Below are 22605 nucleotides of genomic sequence, written 5' to 3'. Positions count from 1 at the left end.
TGATAATGCAACGGTATATAATATTCTAATTCATCAAACTGATTATAAATGGGAAACTTAAAATGGTTTTAATAATTGTTAACTAATCTGTCAGTGTCTGCTAGATAATTCTTGCTTCCATGCAGGTGTTTGTGCAATAGGATGTAAAAGGTCTCTTTGTATAGTAGTAATACAGACACTTTGCCATGACAAATGTAAAATAAAGTGTATCTCAGATTTGGAAATCTTCACAGGCAACAAGCCTATCTTCAGCAAGATTTAAAAATGACCAAAATTATTTAAAATAACAACCCTTTGTGTCAAAATTCTTCACACATTGGACTAAAGAAGATTATATTTAAATCCATATATAACTAATTATTTTAAATGTATATTATTTGTTGAAGGAGAAAAGAACGTTTCAAATTACTAACTTTGAAGGAAATAACAACCACTACAGTATAACCTTTGTTTAAAACCTATGCAACTACCCATGCCTTTCATTTTTCCAGAAAGAAAGTGAAGGATCAATATTTGGCAGATATTTATAATGAGGAATTTATTTCTGAAATTATTTTTTAGGCAAACTGGGAAGCTGAAAATAATACTATCAGGAGACTGTATTAAGAAAACATAGACAGGATATTAAATACAATTACTTTGTCATAGTAACCCTGCAGCAACACAAGAAAACAGCATTATTCGGATCATTGTTTGGGTATGATAAGGTAAATCAACCAATATGGTAAGATCCCTATTAATCTATGAGTAAAGAATCAACTGCTTAGTAAGCATTTAACTGTATTTTAAGAACAGATTTGCCTTTAATTAATTATGGAATACATTACAAAAGAACAATTTGACTATGAATTAGATAAACCGAAAGTTTCACAGGATATACTATTCTAAAAATATTTTGAGGACTTACATCTGCTTACTATGACAAACAGCACAGAACTTCAGAACACATTTTTGGTGTCACCGTAGACCACAAACCACCCAGGTACACAAATACAGAACTCCCAGCATTTTCCATTAGATTTAAAACTTCATTTAAAATATTCATTTAAAAAAAACAGCACACAAATATTCATTTGTCATGTAATTCAGTACATTAAATCTTACGGCATCAGCCCAAAGTTCATCTGATTTGCATAATCAGATTACAAATTAGCTTTTAGTTTGTTGGATTCTATTACTTTATCAGAATAAAGTTTTGCAATCTCTTCCTGAGTAAATCCATATTCTAGAAGTACCTCTTCTGTGTGCTCGCCTATAAAAGGATCTCTTTCAAATGATGGAACAGCAGGGGTCCTTGAAAGAAGAGGAGCAGGTCTAGGACTTATCTCTTCCTGATCATTTTTGATAAAAGAACTTCTTTGTTTGTTATGCTGATGTAAGGGAGCATCATCAAAGGATAAAACAGGGGTCACACAGGCATCAGTTCCATCAAATATACGGCACCATTCACTTTGTGTCTTCTGTGCAAAGATGGATGCAAACTTTTTCTTCATTTCAGGCCAATCAGAGAAACTCAATTGACTGGGAAGTTTACTTGAATCCAGCCCAAGACCTGAAAGGAGAAAAACAGAACAGCTTAGCTTAGATAAAATAAAGTGCTGCCCCTAATTAACTATGTTTATCAATATGCTATTATTTTGCAGACAGTCCAACGCAGCATGGCATACTAAAAAAAATAGTAGTAGAATACTGACAACATAGGTGAGGGAGCAGGAAAATAAAATGTTACATGATTTCTAATTAGAGCAAAGAGTATTTAACTAAGTTCATCATTTTTATAAACACTTCATAAGAACAGCAGCTGCCTAGAGGTAACACTTCATCCTGAAAACATTTTCTGGAATAGATACTGTGCTATCTACTAGAAAGTACAAAACTCTGCTGAATGGGTTGAGGGATGCAGCAATGTACCTATGGCTCAGAAGCTGTTAAGAATCCAAAATCATTGGGTATTTCCATGCTAGAATTGAGAAGACAGGGAGGATGGATATGGTCAGGCTCAATGCAAATGAGACAGCTTGGCTGTGGGTGGCTACAGGCTAACTGATCTGCTTCTCAGACCCACTCAGTCCAAACGAGCTCCAGCAGCATCCACTGCTCTCACCTTTCCAGGACACTTCCTAGGTTCAGATTCTTCTGCTTTTGCTCTTAAACCTACACCCCTTAACTGCTTAAGGACCCAGCTTACCAGGTCAGTCACATGGGCTACCTAGGTGTGCAATACACACAGCCCTTCTGAGACACAACAGTTTGATATGTAGGCTTTGTACTAAAAATTTTCTGAACTAAGGGGTCCTAAGCCCTTCTCCCAACTAGGCATCACTTTCTCCATGTGGAGGTCCAGATTTCTCCTTTGCAGCAATTTCCCACCTCTATTTCTGTTCTCATGTATTCTGCTCTTTGCACTCCTACTTGAAGGAGATGGAAGAATTGCTAAAATTTCTTCTAAGTTAAAAGCAAAAAAAGAAGTCAGAAACAAGAGACACAATTAACCCGTATGTCCAGTCTACATCAAACAGAATTCAGAACTGGTACATAGAAGGTTACGCAAATCACCCAAATTTATCACATGTTGAAATTTAACAGCTTCAGTGAAGCAGATAAAATGCAGAGATCGGGTACAGGACAGAAGATAATCTCAGAAATTAAGACAGGCTTGAGAACAATTGTATCATAATGCTTTAAAACAAACAAAAAGGGAGAAAACTGCTCTGTGCAAAAGGCAGAGGAAATGTGGAGCTCTGCAAAATTTTAGTTTCAAGCTATCCTTACATCTCTTAATACAGCTACTATCAGAACAATGATCTGATGTGCAACCATTAACAAGCTTATGTAATAGATGCTGTTTGCATGTAGCATCTACACAGAACTCCCATCTTCAGCTGCAGATAGGAAAAAAAAAGAAAACAGCAATATTTCTGTATCTTGCACTATGTCTACATCTTCGTTATCACTGAAAGGAGTAGAAATGCAGCTAAGTAGAACATAAAGGAGAAGAAGAGAAGACATCTTTCTCATTCCTCAGAATCTCCACCACATGCATTTCTTGGGCCTCACAGTTGCCTCTAAATTACAAAGCTGTTATAATATGAAATGGTGCTGCACACAAGATTCTTAAACGGTAATTTTAAAATTAACACATGCTTCTAAATCTTACTTTGATACAGCAAAATATAGCACAGGAAATTACTAATGTCCAGACACAGAAATATAATAGTTCACATTTAGAAGAAAATCAAGACAGCCAAAGGCAGAATAATAATGTTCTCATCACATTAGAGATTCCCAAGAATACTCCATTATCTACTATTACATGATAAGCCTTTGTCCTTATCAAGTCACAAGGTCACCTTAGATCACTATTATTCCTAGCTATTGATATCATAATAGGTAACCACTCACATAAAAGGATTAAGTACTCACAGTGGTTAGGTATCCTTAATTAAATTCAATCTAATGATCCTTAGAAAACAGAGTTGATCATTTAACTGAGAAATCAACAGTGTGAGACAGTTTACTTAAGAACTAGGTGGTGATCTAAATTTACCTTCCACAACAGGTGGAAACCTAAGTAACAATATACTACCTGAGACTCCATCCCAATGCCTGAAATTAGGTCAACTGGGAACATTATCTGATTACCATCAATATGCTTATTAATTTTGCTTTTTGTTCTACCATTCAGTCCAATATGAATAATGACCTACCGTTATCCCATTACACACAATCTGAAGATTGTGCCAGATGGAAAGTTGGCTGAATCCAACCGCACATCCTCTAGTAAAACAGAACAATATGCAGAACCTAGAATTTAATATTACATGCTCATTTTCCAAGGGCCACTGAAGACCTCAACTTTAAATAGTATGAACTGACAACACTTAAGCACCAAAGTCTCTCATTTTCCAGCTTGTGCTAACCATCTGTGGTGCAGATGAAGAGAATTGCAGCAGGAACAACTGAGTCAACTAGGAAACAATTACATAGTACAGAATTGTTTGGAATACCGCAAAATGACATATTTCACCCAAAGTAATCAAAAGCAAAATATCCTTTACACAGAGTATCTGGTAGAGCAATCAAGACTGGTTTCCAAGCTTTTCTTGTTCAATTTTCATCTAAAGATTTTTGTTTAAAAAAGCCTAATAACCTATCTGGTATAGCTTTGACATAATGGTTTTTGGAAAAGAAAGAAAAATTAAGCGTCCTTGCAATGCTTTAAGTTTCTCATAATTACCACACCTTTATTGAATCATTATCTGCACACTATTTACTGAAGCAACAAATTGGAATCACAATTTCTGCAGAAATTTTAAAACTCATACAAAACAAACTCAAGACCTAAAATTACGTGGGAAAATTGTCCAAAATGTAATGAGGAAACCACTAGGACCACAAGCTCCAATTTAATTGTAAACTATAAGGTTCATGCACTCAGTGCATTTCTTAATAACGATGCTGCATTGAATTCAGAACATTAGTAGATTTTTGAAACAGTACATTGGTATGTCACCATCACTAAATGGAGAGCTCTGGAGAAATCCTTCATAAAGATTTAACTATGTTTTTCAAGTGCTTTCTAAATTTTTTTCCATCCTTTTAAACAGAGGTTGCTCAATGTCGTAAAACAATTATTAAACACATGTTCATACTTTTTCTGAGTGTTTCTGCTTTTCCTATCAATGTAAATTTACACAAAGTTCACTTTATACAGTAAAGTTCATAGAATAATAGAATCATAGAATGGTTTGGGTTGGAAGGGACCCCAAGGATCAAGTTTCAGCCCCACTGCCACAGGCAGGGCAAAGTTCATGCTTCTTACCTGATACATGAACTTCACGTTCTATATGCCTCTCTTAGCTTGGCTTCTGCAATACTAAGCTCATACTGCTAAACATCAGAAGAAATTTGCAGAACCAGTTTATAAGTCAGAGGAAGACATTCTGACTCTTTTTATCTAAATACTGAGACTTCGTATCAGTAGCACATGTACCTTACAGCAGGTTTCTTGTAAAATGCAAAGGTATTTTCATTATTCATTGGCTAACTTTTGTAATAATAAAATTAATATAAGCAAAAAGATTAAGCATGCTTGTGAACACGAAAAAGTCTATAGTGAAATCAGAATTCAACTCATGATACTGACGGTATTATACCAATTATTTACCATATCTATTTCATACAGCTTCAGTCTCTCATATAACCAATTTATTTTTAAATTTTATAAATTTGTGGTAAAAAATTTAATTTTCCCTGCTGAACAGAATCCAAAAAGCCAATATTTTTCTCAAACCAAGATGTATTTCCTTTAACTTACTAAGTTTCCCTCTGAAGATCCTTAAGAAAGAACTTTCTTTGCTATTTCATTAACTGCACTCAATTCCAGTACTGGGTTCTTAATTCTTAAGGAAAACACTGAAGTGAACCAGAAGCCAAAAGACAGTTTTGCTTCTGGTCACCAGAATTCTCAGGGCAGTGACAACTCCTTCAGAAATCACGTCCTCTGCTCACTTTTGCAATCCTTAAATCTCCAACTATTACTTTCACAAAACCTCTATTCTTGTGTTCTCATTACAAAAGAATGATAAAAGTAACTTATTCTATGAGTATGGACAGAGAGACATAAAGAGGCTTTAGATTTTATCTGGAACGGCACCAGCAGAACTGACCAGAATTATAGGGGGAAAAATATAAGTATGAAATAAAATTATGGAAACTGGAACATACTATTTTAAAGCTACCTCAAAGCAGAGAGTTAATACCTTGAACAGACAACTCAGCCTAAGTCAAAGTTCCTCGGATTTGTGAAATAGAAATACAGTTCTCAAAAGCTGCTTTTTATTGCCTGTAACATTCAAAAGCTTAAACTCCGAACTGAGTTGCTGTAACAGATATCTCAGAAAGGAAGAAAATTCCCAAAGGCATAAGACGAATCATCTGTTCTAATGCAGTACACTACTGCCTCAGAAAGCTTGCAAGCAGAGCTACTGAAGGGGGTAATTATTCCTATGTGAAAGTATAAAAAATTCATAATACGCTCATGAATACAATGAGGAAAAACAACTTATTTTAAAAACAGTGTAGTGAAAAAATATTAGTTCAGTCTCACTTTTACAGAATACAGAAAGAAAATTAGTGAGTGGAAATGAGAAAAAATGTAATTATAGGCCAAAAAGCAGTATTTCCTTAAAGGACTGCAGTCTGTACACTGAATTTTTGAAAGAAGCTCACTGAAACACACACAGCTGTGATTATACATTCCAGCCTTAGAACTTAGATACTTAGAACCAATGATAGGACAAAGGGCAATGGGTGCAAGCTGGAACACAAGAGGTTCCATGTTAATATGAGAAAAAAACATCTTCACAGTAATGGTAACAGAACATCAGAACAGGCTGTCCAGGGAGGCTGGGGGTCTTCTTCTCTGGAGACACTCAAAATCCACCTGGACACATTCCTGTGTGACCTGATTTAGGTGTTCCTGCCCCAGCAGGGGGATTGGACTACAAGATCTTTCGAGGTCCCTTCCAATCCCTAACATTCTGTGATTTTGTAACTTACATCTAAGCACACAGGTTTTTTATAGCTGAAATAACTTCTGAAACTTCAGCTGTTAAAATTAAGTAAACACACATTTTAAGCAAATGGAATTTATTTTCAAGCATGAAAATAAAGCACAGACAGATGAATTTATAGTTGCTGCTCCAAATTTACACTATGAATTTTTGAAAAATCACGAAGGGTACAATAGATTTCAGCAGTTTTCTCAGCAAATAGATATTTAGGAAAGACAGAAATTATTGATCATGATATACTGTGTGAATACCAGATTCATCTATCATAACGATTTTTGCAGAAAATGTGACTGGCTTGCTGACAGAGAAAAGCCTAAGACTTCATCCTGGACAAAGATCAGCACAGGAGGCTGGGTGCTCAGCAAAGGTTCACTGAGAAAAAGTGACAAACCAACACTTGACTCCATTACAGAATCTACTTCCGTTAATAACAACTATGGATTCTATTCCATTCCTGCAACTTACTCTCCTGAGAAGAATAAAACACTGTAGCCATGAGTACTACAGATTTATTCTTTTTTCTTTCCTTTGTACTTAATGTGAGCCTTCTCCCTAAAGATATGTACTGGAATTCTAATTCCGTACCTTCCAAAATAGGAGGTTAAATTTTACTTCAATATAGCTTTACACTTATTTTTCATCTCAAATTCTTTCTTGCAGGTGAAGAAAGATTCCTGAGGTTGGATGAAAATAGCATTTCCAGGAACTGCAGCATGAAATAAACAACAGTCTCTTTCAAGAAAGAGTAGCATAAAAATTGAACTTAAAGACGTACAAGGTACTCTCAGGTCAACTAGAAACAAGTGTACATCTATCTTCAGGCTGGAACATGGATCTTCCAAACCTAGCATCTATCTGGGTGCAGCACATAGCGCTAAGCAAATCAATGAGTTACTTCAGGAGCCTGTCACCTGCATTTCACATATCAACATGCAACAATTCTGATAAACAGCCCTTAGCTATTTAGGGATCTCACTCATCAAAGGCATGTCTCATCTTACAACCCCATACCTTCATGTTGTCTTGTCTTAATTGCACTCCTGATTTTCAAAAACTCCAAAAAAGTGCAGGTCCTGGCACTGATGATGCTCTTGTTAGCACAGACTGTGGCAGAGCTGGCATGAGAAGGTACCAGCTCTACAACTGACAGAATCATCAGTAAAGAGTCACTGAATAAAGCACTGTCATCCTCACTCAGCAAAGATTTACCATGTTTAAGTCATCTGTACAAAAAAGCTGTACACATAACACCATCTGAAAATATCCACATTAGCTATATTGTATGCTGGTACTCTTTCTCATTAAACAAAATTAAAATTAGATTGACAACTTTTGATATATTTCATACTCAGAACACTAGAAACAGAAAACATACATCAAATTATTTTGGGAAGTAAGATTTAATTTCTTAATGCCACAAATTTATGAAATTAAAACATTACTGTATGTTTTAAGCTCATGCAATAATGATTCTGCAGAGAACTACAGAATGTTGTGAGTTGGAAGGGAGCTGTATGGATCACTGAGTCCAACTCCTCACTCCACACAGCACCACCCAAATCCAAACCCAATGTCAGAGCACTTTGCAAATGCTCTGTGAGCTCTGGCAGGTAAACTGAATTTTATAATCCTATTTCAAAACTCTTAAGTCAAATACAGAAATCACATCCATAGATGGTCACACACATAAAAAAAAGAACACGCAAATTCTGCAACAGAAATCAATTCATAAAATTTTGTTTTTTATAAAATTTTCCAGTTTACCTTAATTATTTTCAATAAGCATTTACTTCTAAAATAAGTTCAATCCTCTTTAAAAATTTTATAGCAGAAATAATGGAAACTTGCAGTCTTATTTGCAGTATCAAAGAATTAAGCCTTCTTTTAAAGCATATTCACTTTCTATTGAAGAAAATGGTTCCGAAAAATAGTTCATTAGTGCTTAAACCAAGTCACATCAGGATTACCAATGCTGTAATTCCAGAAGAAAATTTCTCATTTAAGTGTAGTAACACAAAAGGACGAAAAATAAACACATCAATTCCCAGAAGAGGAAAGTCTTCTGCTACCGATTTCAGGAAGTGTTTGGCTTTTACAGAGAAATCAACAGGACTAACTTCATGTCATTCAATAATGCATTGTTGATGAGAAAAAACTACTCCAGGCTACTCACCCTTTATTAATTGGTCATAGAATTGAGGCTCAATAGCACCAACAGCCATGAATTTTCCATCAGAGGTCTTGTAGGTTTCATAAAATGGTGCACCACTGTCTAGTAGGTTCTCACCTCGTGGTCTATTCCAGAGTCCTAAATTTTGTGATTTCCACAGAAAAGAACTTATGTATGCTATTCCTTCTACCTTAAAGATGCACAGAAAAACAAAACAACAGCTTCAGTAAATCTTTAGTGATTTTATACCCACTAAGAGAGAACAATAAGTAATTTTCTTTGAAAGAATAAACTTCTTGCCTCTATAGAACACTGCATACCATCAAATATTCTACCTCTAGAAATCAAGATACCTATACCAGTAAGCATCAATCTTTAAGCATCATATCTTCAGGTACTTATATATATGTATATAAAACTATGTAAAATATAAAAAAACCATACAATTCTGAACACTGTACTTTCTCAAATGTACTGACTATACTGCTACTTTTACAACTGGAAGGAAATCAAAGGTTAAAATTTTATTACAACATGAAAACCAAAAAGCTCATCTGGATCCCTAAGTTAAAAAATACATTCTCCCACTCTTGTCACTGAGAAGTATAGCAACATACCAGGATAACCTTTGAATAGGCAACTGTCTCATGAATACGGCACTAGAAAACATGGTTAATCCTGTTTCAGATTTCTCCTCAAAATTTTGGTTATGCAAAGTAACCTAGCTGAAAATTCAGGTTGTTCAGCTTTTATGTAATTACTTGTTCCCGTCTTTCCTAGCAAAACCATACTCTAAAGTTTTGCTCACCAACAGGGTCTAATTTCTTCCGAGTGCACTAGAAAAATTGTAAGAGAAGACATGACAGCACAAGAAAAATTGTAAGAGAAGATGTGACAGTAATAGGACATGACCAGAAACATTCCAGTGGAAAAGTGAAAAACCTGAGCTGTGTAACTATCTAGTCAATACTCACATCTCTGTAGTAATACAAGGAGCTTGAAAGGCAAAATAGCATTAATTTTATTACAGGCTTTTTTTTTTGTAAGATGTTCTCACCAGTATTCTATGTGTATTTGTTACACCTTATATATAATATGTAGTATATATGTATGTAATGTATAAGACATATCTAATATGCTATATGTATATAGTATACAATAAGCATCTAATAACGCATAATGTACATACATCTATTATATAAGCATTATATATGACTGAAAAAGAGAAATGCAGTACAGTCTCAAAACATAGAAATGTCAATGAGATTGAGACAATTCCTCAAGCTGTGTGCTAATAAGGACTGTGTAAACATGATGATTAAAATTAGATGACGTCATATTTTCACAGTAAAGCGTCACAATAAAAAGCTACTAATTTTTCATATATATTAATTTCTACCATTTAAAACAAGAAATTTAAAGTATGCAAATCTTTGAAATACGCAGTCATGAAGGCGTTTTCATTTAATAGGTACTGCTTGACCTCTTTCTCAATTTCCTGCACAAATATAAAAATATTTTTGCCCTGTCATATGATGAAATTAACTTTCTTAGAAAAAAATAATATGCACCAACATATGCATGCTTGCAAGACCAGCAAAAAGATATCAAAATAGGGCTTGCTTTATTAAAGATCTTATCTTGCACTGCTCATTTTAACAAAGAATTACACAAAAAAAACTGCAAGTAAGGGTAATAACAAGTGAGGCTAATTCCAGAATAAGCTCTAACTGCAAGTTAGATTTCGGTTCCAAAAATTTGTCAGAGCTACTGACAGTATCTATCCACTGTATTATCTGCCCCGGGGACACAAAAAATAGCACTACTATTTTGGTCTGATACATGGATTTCAAAATACCCCTACCTGGGTAACTGGACAGCTAGCTTCTGCATGAATACTTCGGCATTTCATGACAAAGTGTCTAGCATCCTCAACAAATCTACAACAGCATGCTCAAATTACACCACATACATACATTAATGTGGTCACTTTCTTTTAAAACATGAAAAGGACAATATGGGAAGACTTCACTTTAACCTAACTGTACAGTGATTATCATAATCATTAGGCATTTAATTTATGATATACTAATGCTAAAAGCATTAACAACCTCTGAAGGAGGGACAAGAATCCAGAGGCACAATTTCCCTGGATGACCTCTATCAGTTCCATGAGTCTTCTGTTCCCTCTGCAGAATGAAACAGTTCAAACAAAACTGAGAAAAAACCCACACCAATCTAACTTATATCCTCGTGACTGAGGAGGAACTCTTCTAGGATGTGGGAGTTTTACTTTTGAACATCTCCAGGCTGAGAAAGACCTGGAACCCCAGCCTTCTGTCAGACAGCTGAATGCTCTTGCCATGGGACTATTATGCAAGTGATCATTATCACCATCTTTTCCTGTGGCTGTCTTTCCACAAGCAGTGAGTCACACTTGATCAGCTGCCTACCAACAGCTGTAGACTCTGTCTAAATTTCAAGTGAATCCAGAGTGTTGTCCTGACTCACATGAGTGAGAGTGCAGAAGCATCACTGTGCCTACCATACTACTTTGTGGCATCCACCCTATATCATACTCAGTGGGAACTATCATGCCCATTGTACTGAAATCTATGATCCTTATAGAGTCAACGAGAAGAGGTAATACATGAAGCTGTCCAGACCATTTACGTAATTCTTCTGAGGTAAGCAGCTGACACACGTTTCTACAACCAAAAAATACCCCACATTTCATTCCCAATGAGCCAGAGATCTTCTAAGGACATTAGTGGACTTGCACTGACTCGACTCCTATAATTTTTTTTTAGTAACTTAAAATATTTTATTTTTTAGTAATTTATACTAATAGTTCCCCTTTTTTAGTAACTTAAAGTTCCTCTCTTATCTGGAAAGGCTGAGCAACCTGCATCTGTTCAGCCTTGAGAAAAGAAGACTCAGAGAAGATCTTATTAATGTTTATAAATATCTTAAGTGTGGGAGTCAAAGGGACATGCCAACCTCTTTTCAGCAGTCTGTGGGGACAGGACAAGGGGTAACAGTCAAAAACTGGAGCACAGGAAGTTCCGCACCAACATGTGAAGGAACTTCTTTGCAGCAGGGATGACAGAGCACTGGAACAGGCTGCCTAGGAGGGTTGTGGATTCTCCTTCTCTCGAGATATTCAACACCCACCTAGACACCTACCTGTGCAGTCTGCTGTAGGGAGCCTGCTTTGCAGGGGGGTTGGACTCAATGATCTCTAAAGGTCCCTTCCAGCCCCTACAACTCTGTGATTCTGTGAGTAGTGAAGATGAAGTAGTGCTTCAAACAGTTGAGCTAAATAATCTCGTAAGGCTCCTTCCAATTGAACCATTCTATTCTGAACTACAAGAAGTATTTTAAATATTCGAAGACTTGCCATATGTTTTCACAAAAATGCAAATCCTTTCAATTCTCCTTTGTAGGCATGTTTTTTACACTCATAATCATTTCTGTTATGTTCACTGGATCTCCTCTAATTGGACTTTTTTTTTTTTTTTTGTGAAGGACAATGTCCAGTGTCAGAAAAAGTATTTTTCTGAGGCTTTAGGAATACTGATCAGATTGGAAGAATCACTTAAGAAACCTTGCCGGCTCTATTTCCTGTTTATACATTCCAATACAGTGTGTATGTGTTTTACAACATTACATTGTTGACTCATGTTCAGCTTGTGACTACTATAAGCTTCCAGGATGATATTTCAGCCTATTGTTATCATATCACATTTGTGCAGCTAATTTTTTATGCTTTAAAAAATTACAGCGCAGAGGTCTCAATGAATTTCAACCAATTCTTTTCAGGTCATCTCTCCAATTTGTAAAGGTCAGTTTCAATTCTAATCCTGTCATCCAACATGCTTGCAGCTCTTCCCACATCCACATCCTCGTGAATTTACTAAACACAATCCTTTGCCATCATTCACCTTAATGCAAAAAACACTTTAAAAATAATTAGAAATAAAACAAGCCCACAAACAAATTCAGAGAGGAGGAAAGTGAAAGAGAAAAGGGAGGAGAGGAGAGGAGGGGGGGAGACAGCACACTTGCAAGGTTTCAAGAATAAATGTAAATATATATTATTTCTATATGTGTTTCTATATGGGTGGCCTTGTACTGGGGTTGGAGCTTGATGACCCTTGAGCTCCCTTCCAACCCAAGCCATCCTATGATTCTGTGATTAAAAATTCTACAATATTAATTATTAAGCAATAAAAGAATTATCCTTTATTTTACAGCACATTAATGCAAAGTGTTTGAAATTAATTTCTTGGCAATGATCCATGGCTGTGTAATTTTTCTAGGGAACAGTGCTTCTCATAAGATCTGATCCACCTCTAACTGACAAGCAGTTTTATCTAGGACAAAACTAATGCAAATATTTTTATTAGGGTCATTATTTTTGCTGTAATGTATTAGTTGTTTATTGCATACCCTATTTCCAAATACCAAATTTATTCACCAAATCTACATAGCTAACAGTTTTTGAAGAAGTTAGACTGGCAGAAGAAAAATAGGGAAAAGCACTGGAGAAGAACTTCAGTATGTCTCCTATGTTGAAAGGATGTCATGGTAAAAGTGACCTGTGAAATCTGCCTGCAGGTAGAAAAAATAGCTGAGGTTATTTACTTTCCCACTCCAAGTTCTCAATTTTAAACTTCAGTCAGTAGCTCCAACTTCCTCCCTGTAAGAGATTTAGAGTAGGGGAAAAAAAAAAGTCTTAACAAACAAATCCAACCACTATCCACCCCTTTCCCAAGACAAGACTTACCATACTTGCATCAACAACCTGCCCTTTGCCAGATATGGTACGTTCATAAAGGGCTATAATGATGCCCAGAGCACATAACACACCTCCACCAGCAAAATCAGCTAGAAGATTTAAAGGTGCATATGGATTTTCACCTTTTCTACCCAGCTTTGACAGCACACCTGAAAGCAGAGCAAACAAACCAAACATATCCATTAAAACTGATGTTTGTAAGTTAAGTTTCATTCTTTTCAATTTATACAGGCAAATACAGGACAAAGCAAACTTCTCCCAATGGCTTTCTGATTCATCTCCAGTCACATTTTAGCAAATAGTTACTCTGTCATTCACAAAATAACAGGATATCTGAAATCACATCAGTAAAAACATATCTAAATATATCAATTAATAAAGAAGTTAGTATCTCATAGATAAATCACTGATAATTTGGCTACATAAGTACATTTCATGAAAATTAACTTGTAAGCAATAGTTCTATATTAATACTACTGCATGGATAGAACCCCCATAAAAAATTCAGTAGGCGTTGTGAACATTCCTCAGAGCAACAACAGTGAATTTTTCTCGCATGAAGCTTTTAAAGTAAAAATGCAGGTTTACAATCTTCAGTGCACATAACCTACAAATTAATAGTACTAAAAAAAGATTGCACACTGACATCCTCATTTCTATCCTCTCACTTGAACTATCCTTGAAAAACAGGTTGTGTATCAGAGGAATGGATGAATAACATACAAAGGTAATCTATGATTGCATGCAACAGACACTAAGAACCTATGTTTATGCCAGAGACTATGCAGAAGATGAAAGAGGATAGATAAAGGGTAGGTAAATTTACTTCAGTCAGAGCTCTGAATCTGTCAGCATTTTTCTGATATCCTGAACAGCCTTCTTACTGTCACTTCATTCTTCTTAGCTTCCTTGTAGGTCCCTTTGGGTAAATAAAACTACACATATGGTCATGTCTGTCCTAAGCCTTTAGTCTAAGGCCTGAGACTCACAATATACACTGTCAAAATTTCCTGAGAACTGTGTGATTTTGAGGCACTATTTAGTTAGCTAACGCTCTAACTCACTTCAGTACAACAGAGTGTACTGTACAAATAATTCTGAAAAGCTTGTAATGCAAATGTAAAGCCACATCACCGACTGAAATTTCTTTTAACAATCTTAGGGTTCTCAGTCACCATCACATTAATATATTTATTCAAAGAAAGCCAGAGTTCATCAGGAAATTACTCATAATGTAATATCTCATTTTTGAGGACAGATATCTTTCAAATACTTTGTCCTGTTTCCTTCAAGTTGGCAGAAAAGAAGAATTTTTTGGCCCGATTTCTCTCCTCCCGCATACACTTGGAGAAGCAGCAGAATCAGAAGTACTGAGAACAGCAGTAAATGAGGCTATGCCTGAAAGCACTGATTGTGCACTGATTGCTATCATCAGAGCTGGGTAATTTTGTTGTTTAATGCTGCATACCTGTAGAACTGTTATACTTGAAATCAGCATTCTGTCCACAACACAATACTTTAAGAAAACAGCACTACAGACAAAAACAGTCTATTTTAAACTTCCTTTCTCCTCACTTGGTGTCAATGCAAATACTTAGAGAAGAAAAGCAAAACATGCTCACAAAAGCTTAGGCTGTTTAGTTTTCCTTTACTTTACTTTAAAGCAGACGCTCACAAATATACACAAAATTATCCACAGAACTTTGAGGATTATAATCAGATTTTCTAGGAGAAAAGCCCCAAAGAAAGACAAAAATGAGTAAAAACTTCCATCCTTTCTACAAAGAAAAAATCTTATTCCAATAAATAACACAAAGGAAGGAAAAAACTGTACAGTCTGAGAAGTCTGGTCTAGCCTAACAACTCACTGTTGCTGCCAAAAAGAACTGTCCAGTCCAGACAGCATTTCATCCTTTCTCGTACAAGCATTTTATATGTCAGACCTCTTAATGAACTGCTTCATCTCAATTTCCTGCCAGAAAAACATCCTCTTTTTTCCTAGTTAGTTTTTGTCTTGTTAAGGAGCTGCGTTTTATGAGTTTCCATGGGGGTTAAGCAAGCCCGAGAGCTGACTGGAGAAATGAGCAGGGAGCAGCAGGAGAAAGAAACCCTCCTTTCATTGACAGATATGCTTTAGACCAGGTCAGTTGTCTCATCAGGCTGCATCTGAGGTTATCTGAGCTACGTGCAAAGAACTTCTCAGTGAATGCTTGAGTCTTGACTTAGGAGAAAAATAACACTTCATTCAACAGAAATTTTTACAGCCTACCTGATAAAGCCACGTAATTGATGTCATGACCTGCAGACTTGGCGTATTTTCCTGTCTGACCAAATCCAGTGAGTCTAGCATAGATAAGTCTGGGGTTCTCATGCAGAAGGACCTCTGGACCAAGACCAAGTTTTTCCATGACACCTTAATGAGACAAAGCACAGAATCCTAATTCACGTTTATGTTTAATAACATAGATGATTCAAGGTTTACTCATAAAACAACAGAAATGAACTGCCATTTCTGAAATAACACATTCTAAATCATTGTTCATATTAAAACATTAACAGTCATAATGTTACAAATTACCAGCAAACTGCATACATTTTGAATGCAAGCCAATTAAGTGCAAATTAAGGTTTAGGGTCATTTCTTATTCTTCTGCTTTCTGTTTTGTTTTCCAAAAGCAGGCCAACAGCTTGCTCTGCTCTGTAGTAGAAAGCTACCAAAAGCAGGCATAACTTTAAAACAATTCACCCCAGGAAAGAGTTGACTCTTACAGTTTCCACATCTAAATGATATGAAATTGCTTCCATTTTTCACTGGAATATATCACAGAATTATAAAATGGTCTGGGTGAAAAAGGACTTCTAAAATCATCTAGTTTCAATCATCATGCCATGGGTAGGGTTGCCAACCACCAGACCAGGCTCATATTCCTCATCATATTAGCCTCTCAGTACAACATGCATTCCTGTACCTTCTAACTCACTAATACAAATGGACTGTGCCACTATATATTCCACAATTTATTTGCAATAATTACACAAAAGAAAATGTGTTGTTTCCTAATGCAGATAAAAAGGAATTTTTAGAAATCAATGAAATAAGGCTTGATCAGCATGGGTTTACAGTAATCAAGCCTAAATTTTTTATCTTGCATTCTAAAATAATGGATTTAAAAGAAGCAGATTCAATTTGCAAATAAATACAGATCTTTATTGGCTCAGTGCCTTCTGGTCAGACTATAAGCCATTATCTGTACAGGGATTGCAGGCAGATTCAGTTTGGAGAGGAGGGGATTGACTTCCCATAGAATCACAGAGTCATCAAGGTTGGAAAAGACCTCCAAGATCTTCCAGTCCAACCATACACCTACCACCAATATTTTCCACTAAACCACATCCTTCAGTACAACATCTAAATGTTTAATGAACACCTTCAGGGATGGTGACTGAACTACCACTTTGGTCAGCCTCTTCCAACACCTGACCACTCTCTCAGAGAAGAAATTCTTCCCACTATCCAACCCAAACCTGCCATGGCCCAACTTCTGGCCACTCCCTCTAGCCCTATTGCTTGTTATGTGAGAGAAGAGGCTGACACCCACCTCACCACAACCTCCCTCCAAGTGGCTGTAGAGAGCGATAACGTCTACCCCGAGTCTCTTTCAGACTAAGCAATCCCAGTTCCCTCAGACACTCCTCTTAAGACTTGTGCTTCAGATCCTTCACCAGCTCCACTGCCCTTCTCTGGACATGCTTCAAGGCCTCTACAACTGTCTTGCAGTGAGAAGCCCAAAACTGAACACAGTACCTGAGGTGCAGCCTCACGAGAGCTGAGTACTGGGGGATGTTCACCTCCCTACTCCTGCTGGCTACTCTATTTCTGATACAAGCTAGGATGCCATGGACATGCCTTCATGGACAGTAAGGCACATTGCTGGCTCACGCTGAACATCAAAAAGCACCCCTGGGTCCATGTCCTCCACACTGCCTTCCAGACACTCCGGTCCAAGCCTGTAGCAATGTCTGGGGTTGTTGAGGGCAAAATGCAGGACCTGGCACTTGGTCTTATTGAGTCATGTTGAAGAAAAAGAGATGGGTATTAGTTGTATGTGATTCGTCCCTCCAAGGAACTGATGTCCAACATGATGAGCAGACCCTGTTCTTAGAAAAGTCTGCTGGGAGTCAAGATGTCACCAGGAAACTACCTAGTATGGTACAGCTAGCTAGTACAACTCCGTACACTTTTCCATAGAGGTGGAGATGAAGCAGCTATACATGGGTCAAGGCCTTCAGGGCCTCAGGACAACACCTAAAGGAACTGAATGCATCGATCATCTTCTCCTCTCTGCCTCCTGTATTGGCTAAGGACATGGAAACAAATCAAAGGATATTATCTTTAAATACCTGGCTTTGTGGCTGCTACTGTTGCCAGAACTTTGGTTTTCTGGACAACAAAATGGCTTACATGGCAATCAGTTTGTCATCAAAAGATGGGCTACATAGGGATGGGGTCAGGAAAGCCAAAGCTCAGCTTGAACTGACCTTGGCAAGGGATGCCAAAAAGAACAAGAAAGGCTTCTTCAGGTACCTCAGTCACAAAAGGAAAGTCCAGGAGGTTGTGCTCCCCTAGTAAGTGACACGGGCAAGCTGGTAAAACAGTAACAAGAGAAGGCTGAGGAAATTATTTGCTTCCATCTTCTCCAATAACTCGCCACACAGCCCTCAAATGTTTGGTTAGGCAATAGGAGATCAGGGAAGTAACATCCTTCCCACTGTAAGCGAAGATCAGGACTGTGAGCACCTGAGGAACCTGAATATCCGTAAGTCTGTGGGTTCTGTTGAGATGCATCCGTGAGTCCTGAAAGAATGAGCTGATGTAGTCACCCCACTCACAGTGACATTTCAAAAGTCACGGCAATCAGGTGATGTCCCTGGTGACTGAACAAAAGGCAACATCACACCCATTTTTAAAAAGGGTAAAAAGGGTGACCCCAGGAACCGCAGACTTATCAGTCTCACCTCTCTGTCAGGGAAGATCATGGAGGAGATCCTCCTGGAAGCTATGTTAAGGCCCATGGAAGGCTGTGAGGTGACAGGGGAGAACCAGCATGGCTTCACCAAGGGCAAATCCTCTTCGACCAACCTTAGTGGCGTTTGATGATGGTGTCACTGCATCAGTGGACAAGGGAAGAGCCACTGATGTCATCTATCTGGACTTTAGTAAACCTTTGAAAAGTTATCCCACAGCATCCTTCTCTCCAAATTGGAAAGATATGAATTTGATGGGTGGACTGTTCAATGAATGAAGAACTGGCTGCAGGATTGAGTCTAGAGAGTGGTGGTCAATGGCTCCATCTGGATGAAGATCAGTGACGAGTGGGGTCTCCAGAAGTCAGTACTGGAATCTATGCTGTTTAGTATCTTCATCAATGACACGGACAGTGCAGTTGAGCGTACCCTCAGCAAGTTTGCTGGTGACACCAAGCTGTGTGTGGTGTGGGCAACACACCAGAGGGACAGGATGCCATCCAGGGGGACCTAGACAGGCTTGAGCAGTGTGCTCGGGTGAAACTCACAAGGTTCAACAAATCCACATGCGTGATCTTGCACCTGGGTCAGGACAACCTTAACTACCAATACAAGCTGGGGGATGAAAGGAGCAGTCCTGCTGAAAAAGACCTAGGGTAATGGTGGATAGGAAACTGGACATGAGCCAGCAATGTGCCCTTGCAGCCCAGAAAGCTGTTTGTATCCTAAGCTGCATCAAAAGAAGTTTGGCCAGCAGGATGAGGGAGGTGATCCTGCCCCTCTGCTCTGTACTGGTGAGGCCTCACCTGGAGTACTGCATTTGGATGTGGAATTCTCAGTACAGGAGAGACAAAGACCTGTTGGAATGCATCCAGAGGAGGGTCACAAAAACAATCCAAGGAACGGAACACCTCTGCTACGACTACAGGTTGAAAGAGCTGGGGCTGTTCAGCCTGGAGAAGAAAAGGCTCTCTGGTGACCTGATAGCAGCCTTTCAGTACCTGAAGAGAAGCTACAAGAAAGAAGGGGACAGACTCTTTTGCAGGGTCTGTGGTGACGGAAGGAAAATGGCTTCAATCTTAAAGAGGGTAGACTGAGGCTGGATATAAGCAGAAAATCTTTTACAGTGAGGGTGGTGAGGCTCTGGAACAGGTCGTTGAAGCCCTGTCCCTGGAGACTTCCAAGTGAAATTGTATCATGCCTTGAGCAACCTGATTGAGCTGTGCAGGTCCCTGTTCATTGCATGGGAGTTGTATTAGATGACCTTTAAAGGTACCTTCCACAAAATTCTGTGATTCTATGAACGTCATCTTTATGGGCCTCAGCCCAGTGATGCAGCCTGTCCAGATCCCTCTGTAGCGTCTTCCTTCCCCCGGATAGACTGACACTTCCTCCAAGCTTGGTATCATCCACAAACTTACTGAGAGTCCATTCAATCTCCTCGTCCAGGTCATCAATAAACATATTAAACAGGACAGGTTCCTATACTGACATAATATGTCTGTTCTACTCCAGAACCTATTATTGCAACTTGTTTCAAACTGTTCATAGAATTATTACATCTTCAAATTACTTCAAGTCTACTTCTCTTGTATTACTGGGCACTGAAAATATTCAATGTTACACAGAAAGGGGTGATATTTGGTACCGCAGTTCTACAAACTCACACCTATTCTGAAAAGCAAGGTCCATCTAATTACCAACAGGAAATGAAAGAAAATTTCAGTCTTCCTAAAGACAAAAGTTTTTAGGATTCATGACCATAGTTTAAAATAGGAACCGTTGTCAAGAACGGTTACTATTCACACGAGCTTCAGGAACGGCTTGCCTAAAAACTTTCAGTGTAAAGAGTTACTGACAGAACCAAATATACTCCCTCCATAAATTCACTTATTTGACAACAAAGATACAGTACTGGCTCAGAATACACAGTCAAAGTCACAGTCAAAGCTACTTTCTGCTGAATCTCTTGCTATTGTATAAGCAAGATTTTCAAGTACAAGTGAGGACTGGGTGTTTAACATTCACTGAGCCACAAGATCACTGTCTGAAGGTCAAAGTACAAGCATGCCTAAAGAAACTCTCCTTCCACTTAGGCCCTTCTCATCTCTTTGGTTCACATGAAATTGTTTCTGGATCACACATTTACCCTTTATAGTTTTAGGCCCATAAACCTTAATGTCTAGTTAAAGAATTGCTTGCATTTCCAGATAATCATAGAATCACAGAACCATTTGAGTTGAAAGAGATTCTTAAAGGTCACACAGCCTAACTCTCCTGCAATGAATGGGGACATCTGCAGCTATATCAGGGTGCTCAGAGACTGCTCCAGTTCTCCAGTAACGGGGCGTCCATAGACTGTCTGGACAACTTGTTCCAGTGCCTCACCACCCTTACTGTAAAAAACTTCTTCTGTAAATCCAATCTTAATCTCCGCTCTTAGTTTGAAGCCATTGCCCCCTGTCCTATCACAATAGACCCTGCTGAAGTGTCTGTCCCCATCTTTCTTACAGCCGTTATTTACATAGTGCAAGGCTGCTATCAGGACACCCCAGAGCCGTCTCTTCCCCAGGCTGAACAGCCCCATCTCCCTCATTCCGTCCTTGTAGGGAAGAAGCTCCATCCCTGGGAACTAGAAATCCCTAAAGTTAAAAACATGGTTTATGACTGAATAAAGCATCTCACACACATCTGCTGCCTGCAGAGGAATCACAAACTCCAGGACTACGTACTACGTTAAGCTCACGAGTGAGAGCAGGGCCCACAGACTCCGCAGGAGCGCTGTCCACGCTCACACGCTTTCTCAGACGCACGGGCGTTGCCCAGCGCCTTGTGCTCCGCCTGCCCCGGGCAGCGTGGGGCACGGCCTGGCACAGCACAGCTCCTCGCTTTGGTGCAGCCGGCCTGATGGATTCCACAAATCCCCGTCTGTCCCACCCAGCCGAGGGAAATAAACTCCCAGAAGCTGTTCCCTTCCCATTCCGTCTACACACATCAAAAAGGCCACAAACTGAGGGATCCCCCTCAGCACAGCACGCGCCCTCTCCCTCTCGCAGAGCCGCCGCCGTGGAGCCGCCCCGAGCGCCGCTCCCCGCAGCGCAGCCCTCACTCCCTGCACCGGGGCTCCGCCGCCGCCTCACCGTGGCGGAAGGGCTCGATCAGCACGTCCGCCCCGCCGCACAGCCGCCTCAGAGCCGCCGCGCCCGGGGGCCGCTTGAGGTCGAGCGCCAAGGAGCGCTTGCCGCGGCCCTGCACGTCGGTGGCCACGGCGGAGCGGGGGGCCCGGTCCACCCGCACCACGCGGGCCCCGAAGTCGGCGAGGATCATGCCGCACAGCGGCGCCGGCGCCAAACCAGCCAGCTCCAACACCCGCACCCCGCTCAGCGCCATGGCGCGGCCGCTGCCTGCCGAGCGCCGAAACATCGATCCTCGAACGGCCGCAGCGGGCCCTGGCGGCCCCGGAGCGGAGCGGGGCGTGCCGCCCCTCGGGCCCTCCGGGTCGGTCCCGCCGCTCCGCCCTGGCTCCGGCTTGGCCGGCGGCGGGTTTCCCGCTCGCGCCGTTGGTTTTGGTGAGGCTGAGGCCCGCGGATGTGCTTTCCCTTCTGGATCAGGCGAACAGCGAGGAATGTGGAAATCTAGTCGTCTTTCCTTGCTTTGTGAAGCTGCTGCGGAGGGTTCGTGAGAGCGCAGACACACACGTTCTTCAGCCTCCCCGTGGCATACTCCAGGATATTAGTGGATGAGCTGATAGAAACCTTTTTGTTTGTTTGTTTGTTTTTTCCCCTCACCAGATTTGCCCTTTAGCTGGGCTGTCTGGTCCTGCCACTGTCTGGTCCAGCTGCTGTAATCGCTGCTGGAGAGTCTGTTCTCACAACATAGACATCTTAACCACTTAGCAGATTGCCTTCAGCACATCACAGAATCACAGAATAGTTTGAGTTGTAAGGGAGCCTTAAAGGCCATATAATCCAACTCCCCTGCAATGAATGGGGACATCTGCAGCTAGATCAGGGTGCTCAGATACTCCTCCAGTC

At 39.5% G+C, this 22605-nt stretch overlaps 1 protein-coding gene across 1 annotated transcript; it reads right to left on the bottom strand.

Moving 5' to 3' along the window:
- Positions 1–520: 520 nt before the first annotated feature.
- On the bottom strand, positions 521–22351 carry AMACR (alpha-methylacyl-CoA racemase). The gene is made up of 5 exons (XM_031608409.2): positions 21712–22351; positions 15816–15959; positions 13535–13695; positions 8749–8935; positions 521–1552 (listed from the first exon to the last, which is right to left on the bottom strand). The coding sequence occupies exons 1-5, from the start codon at positions 21992–21994 to the stop codon at positions 1143–1145; spliced, it is 1185 nt and encodes a 394-aa protein (XP_031464269.1). The 5' UTR covers positions 21995–22351; the 3' UTR covers positions 521–1142.
- Positions 22352–22605: the final 254 nt, after the last annotated feature.

Source organism: Phasianus colchicus, chromosome Z (assembly GCF_987193195.1).
Source record: "Phasianus colchicus chromosome Z, bPhaCol1.hap1.1, whole genome shotgun sequence".
Lineage (NCBI taxonomy): Eukaryota > Metazoa > Chordata > Aves > Galliformes > Phasianidae > Phasianus > Phasianus colchicus.
The sequence above is the reverse complement of the archived record's forward strand: the minus strand, read 5'-3'. Positions and strand labels throughout refer to the sequence as shown.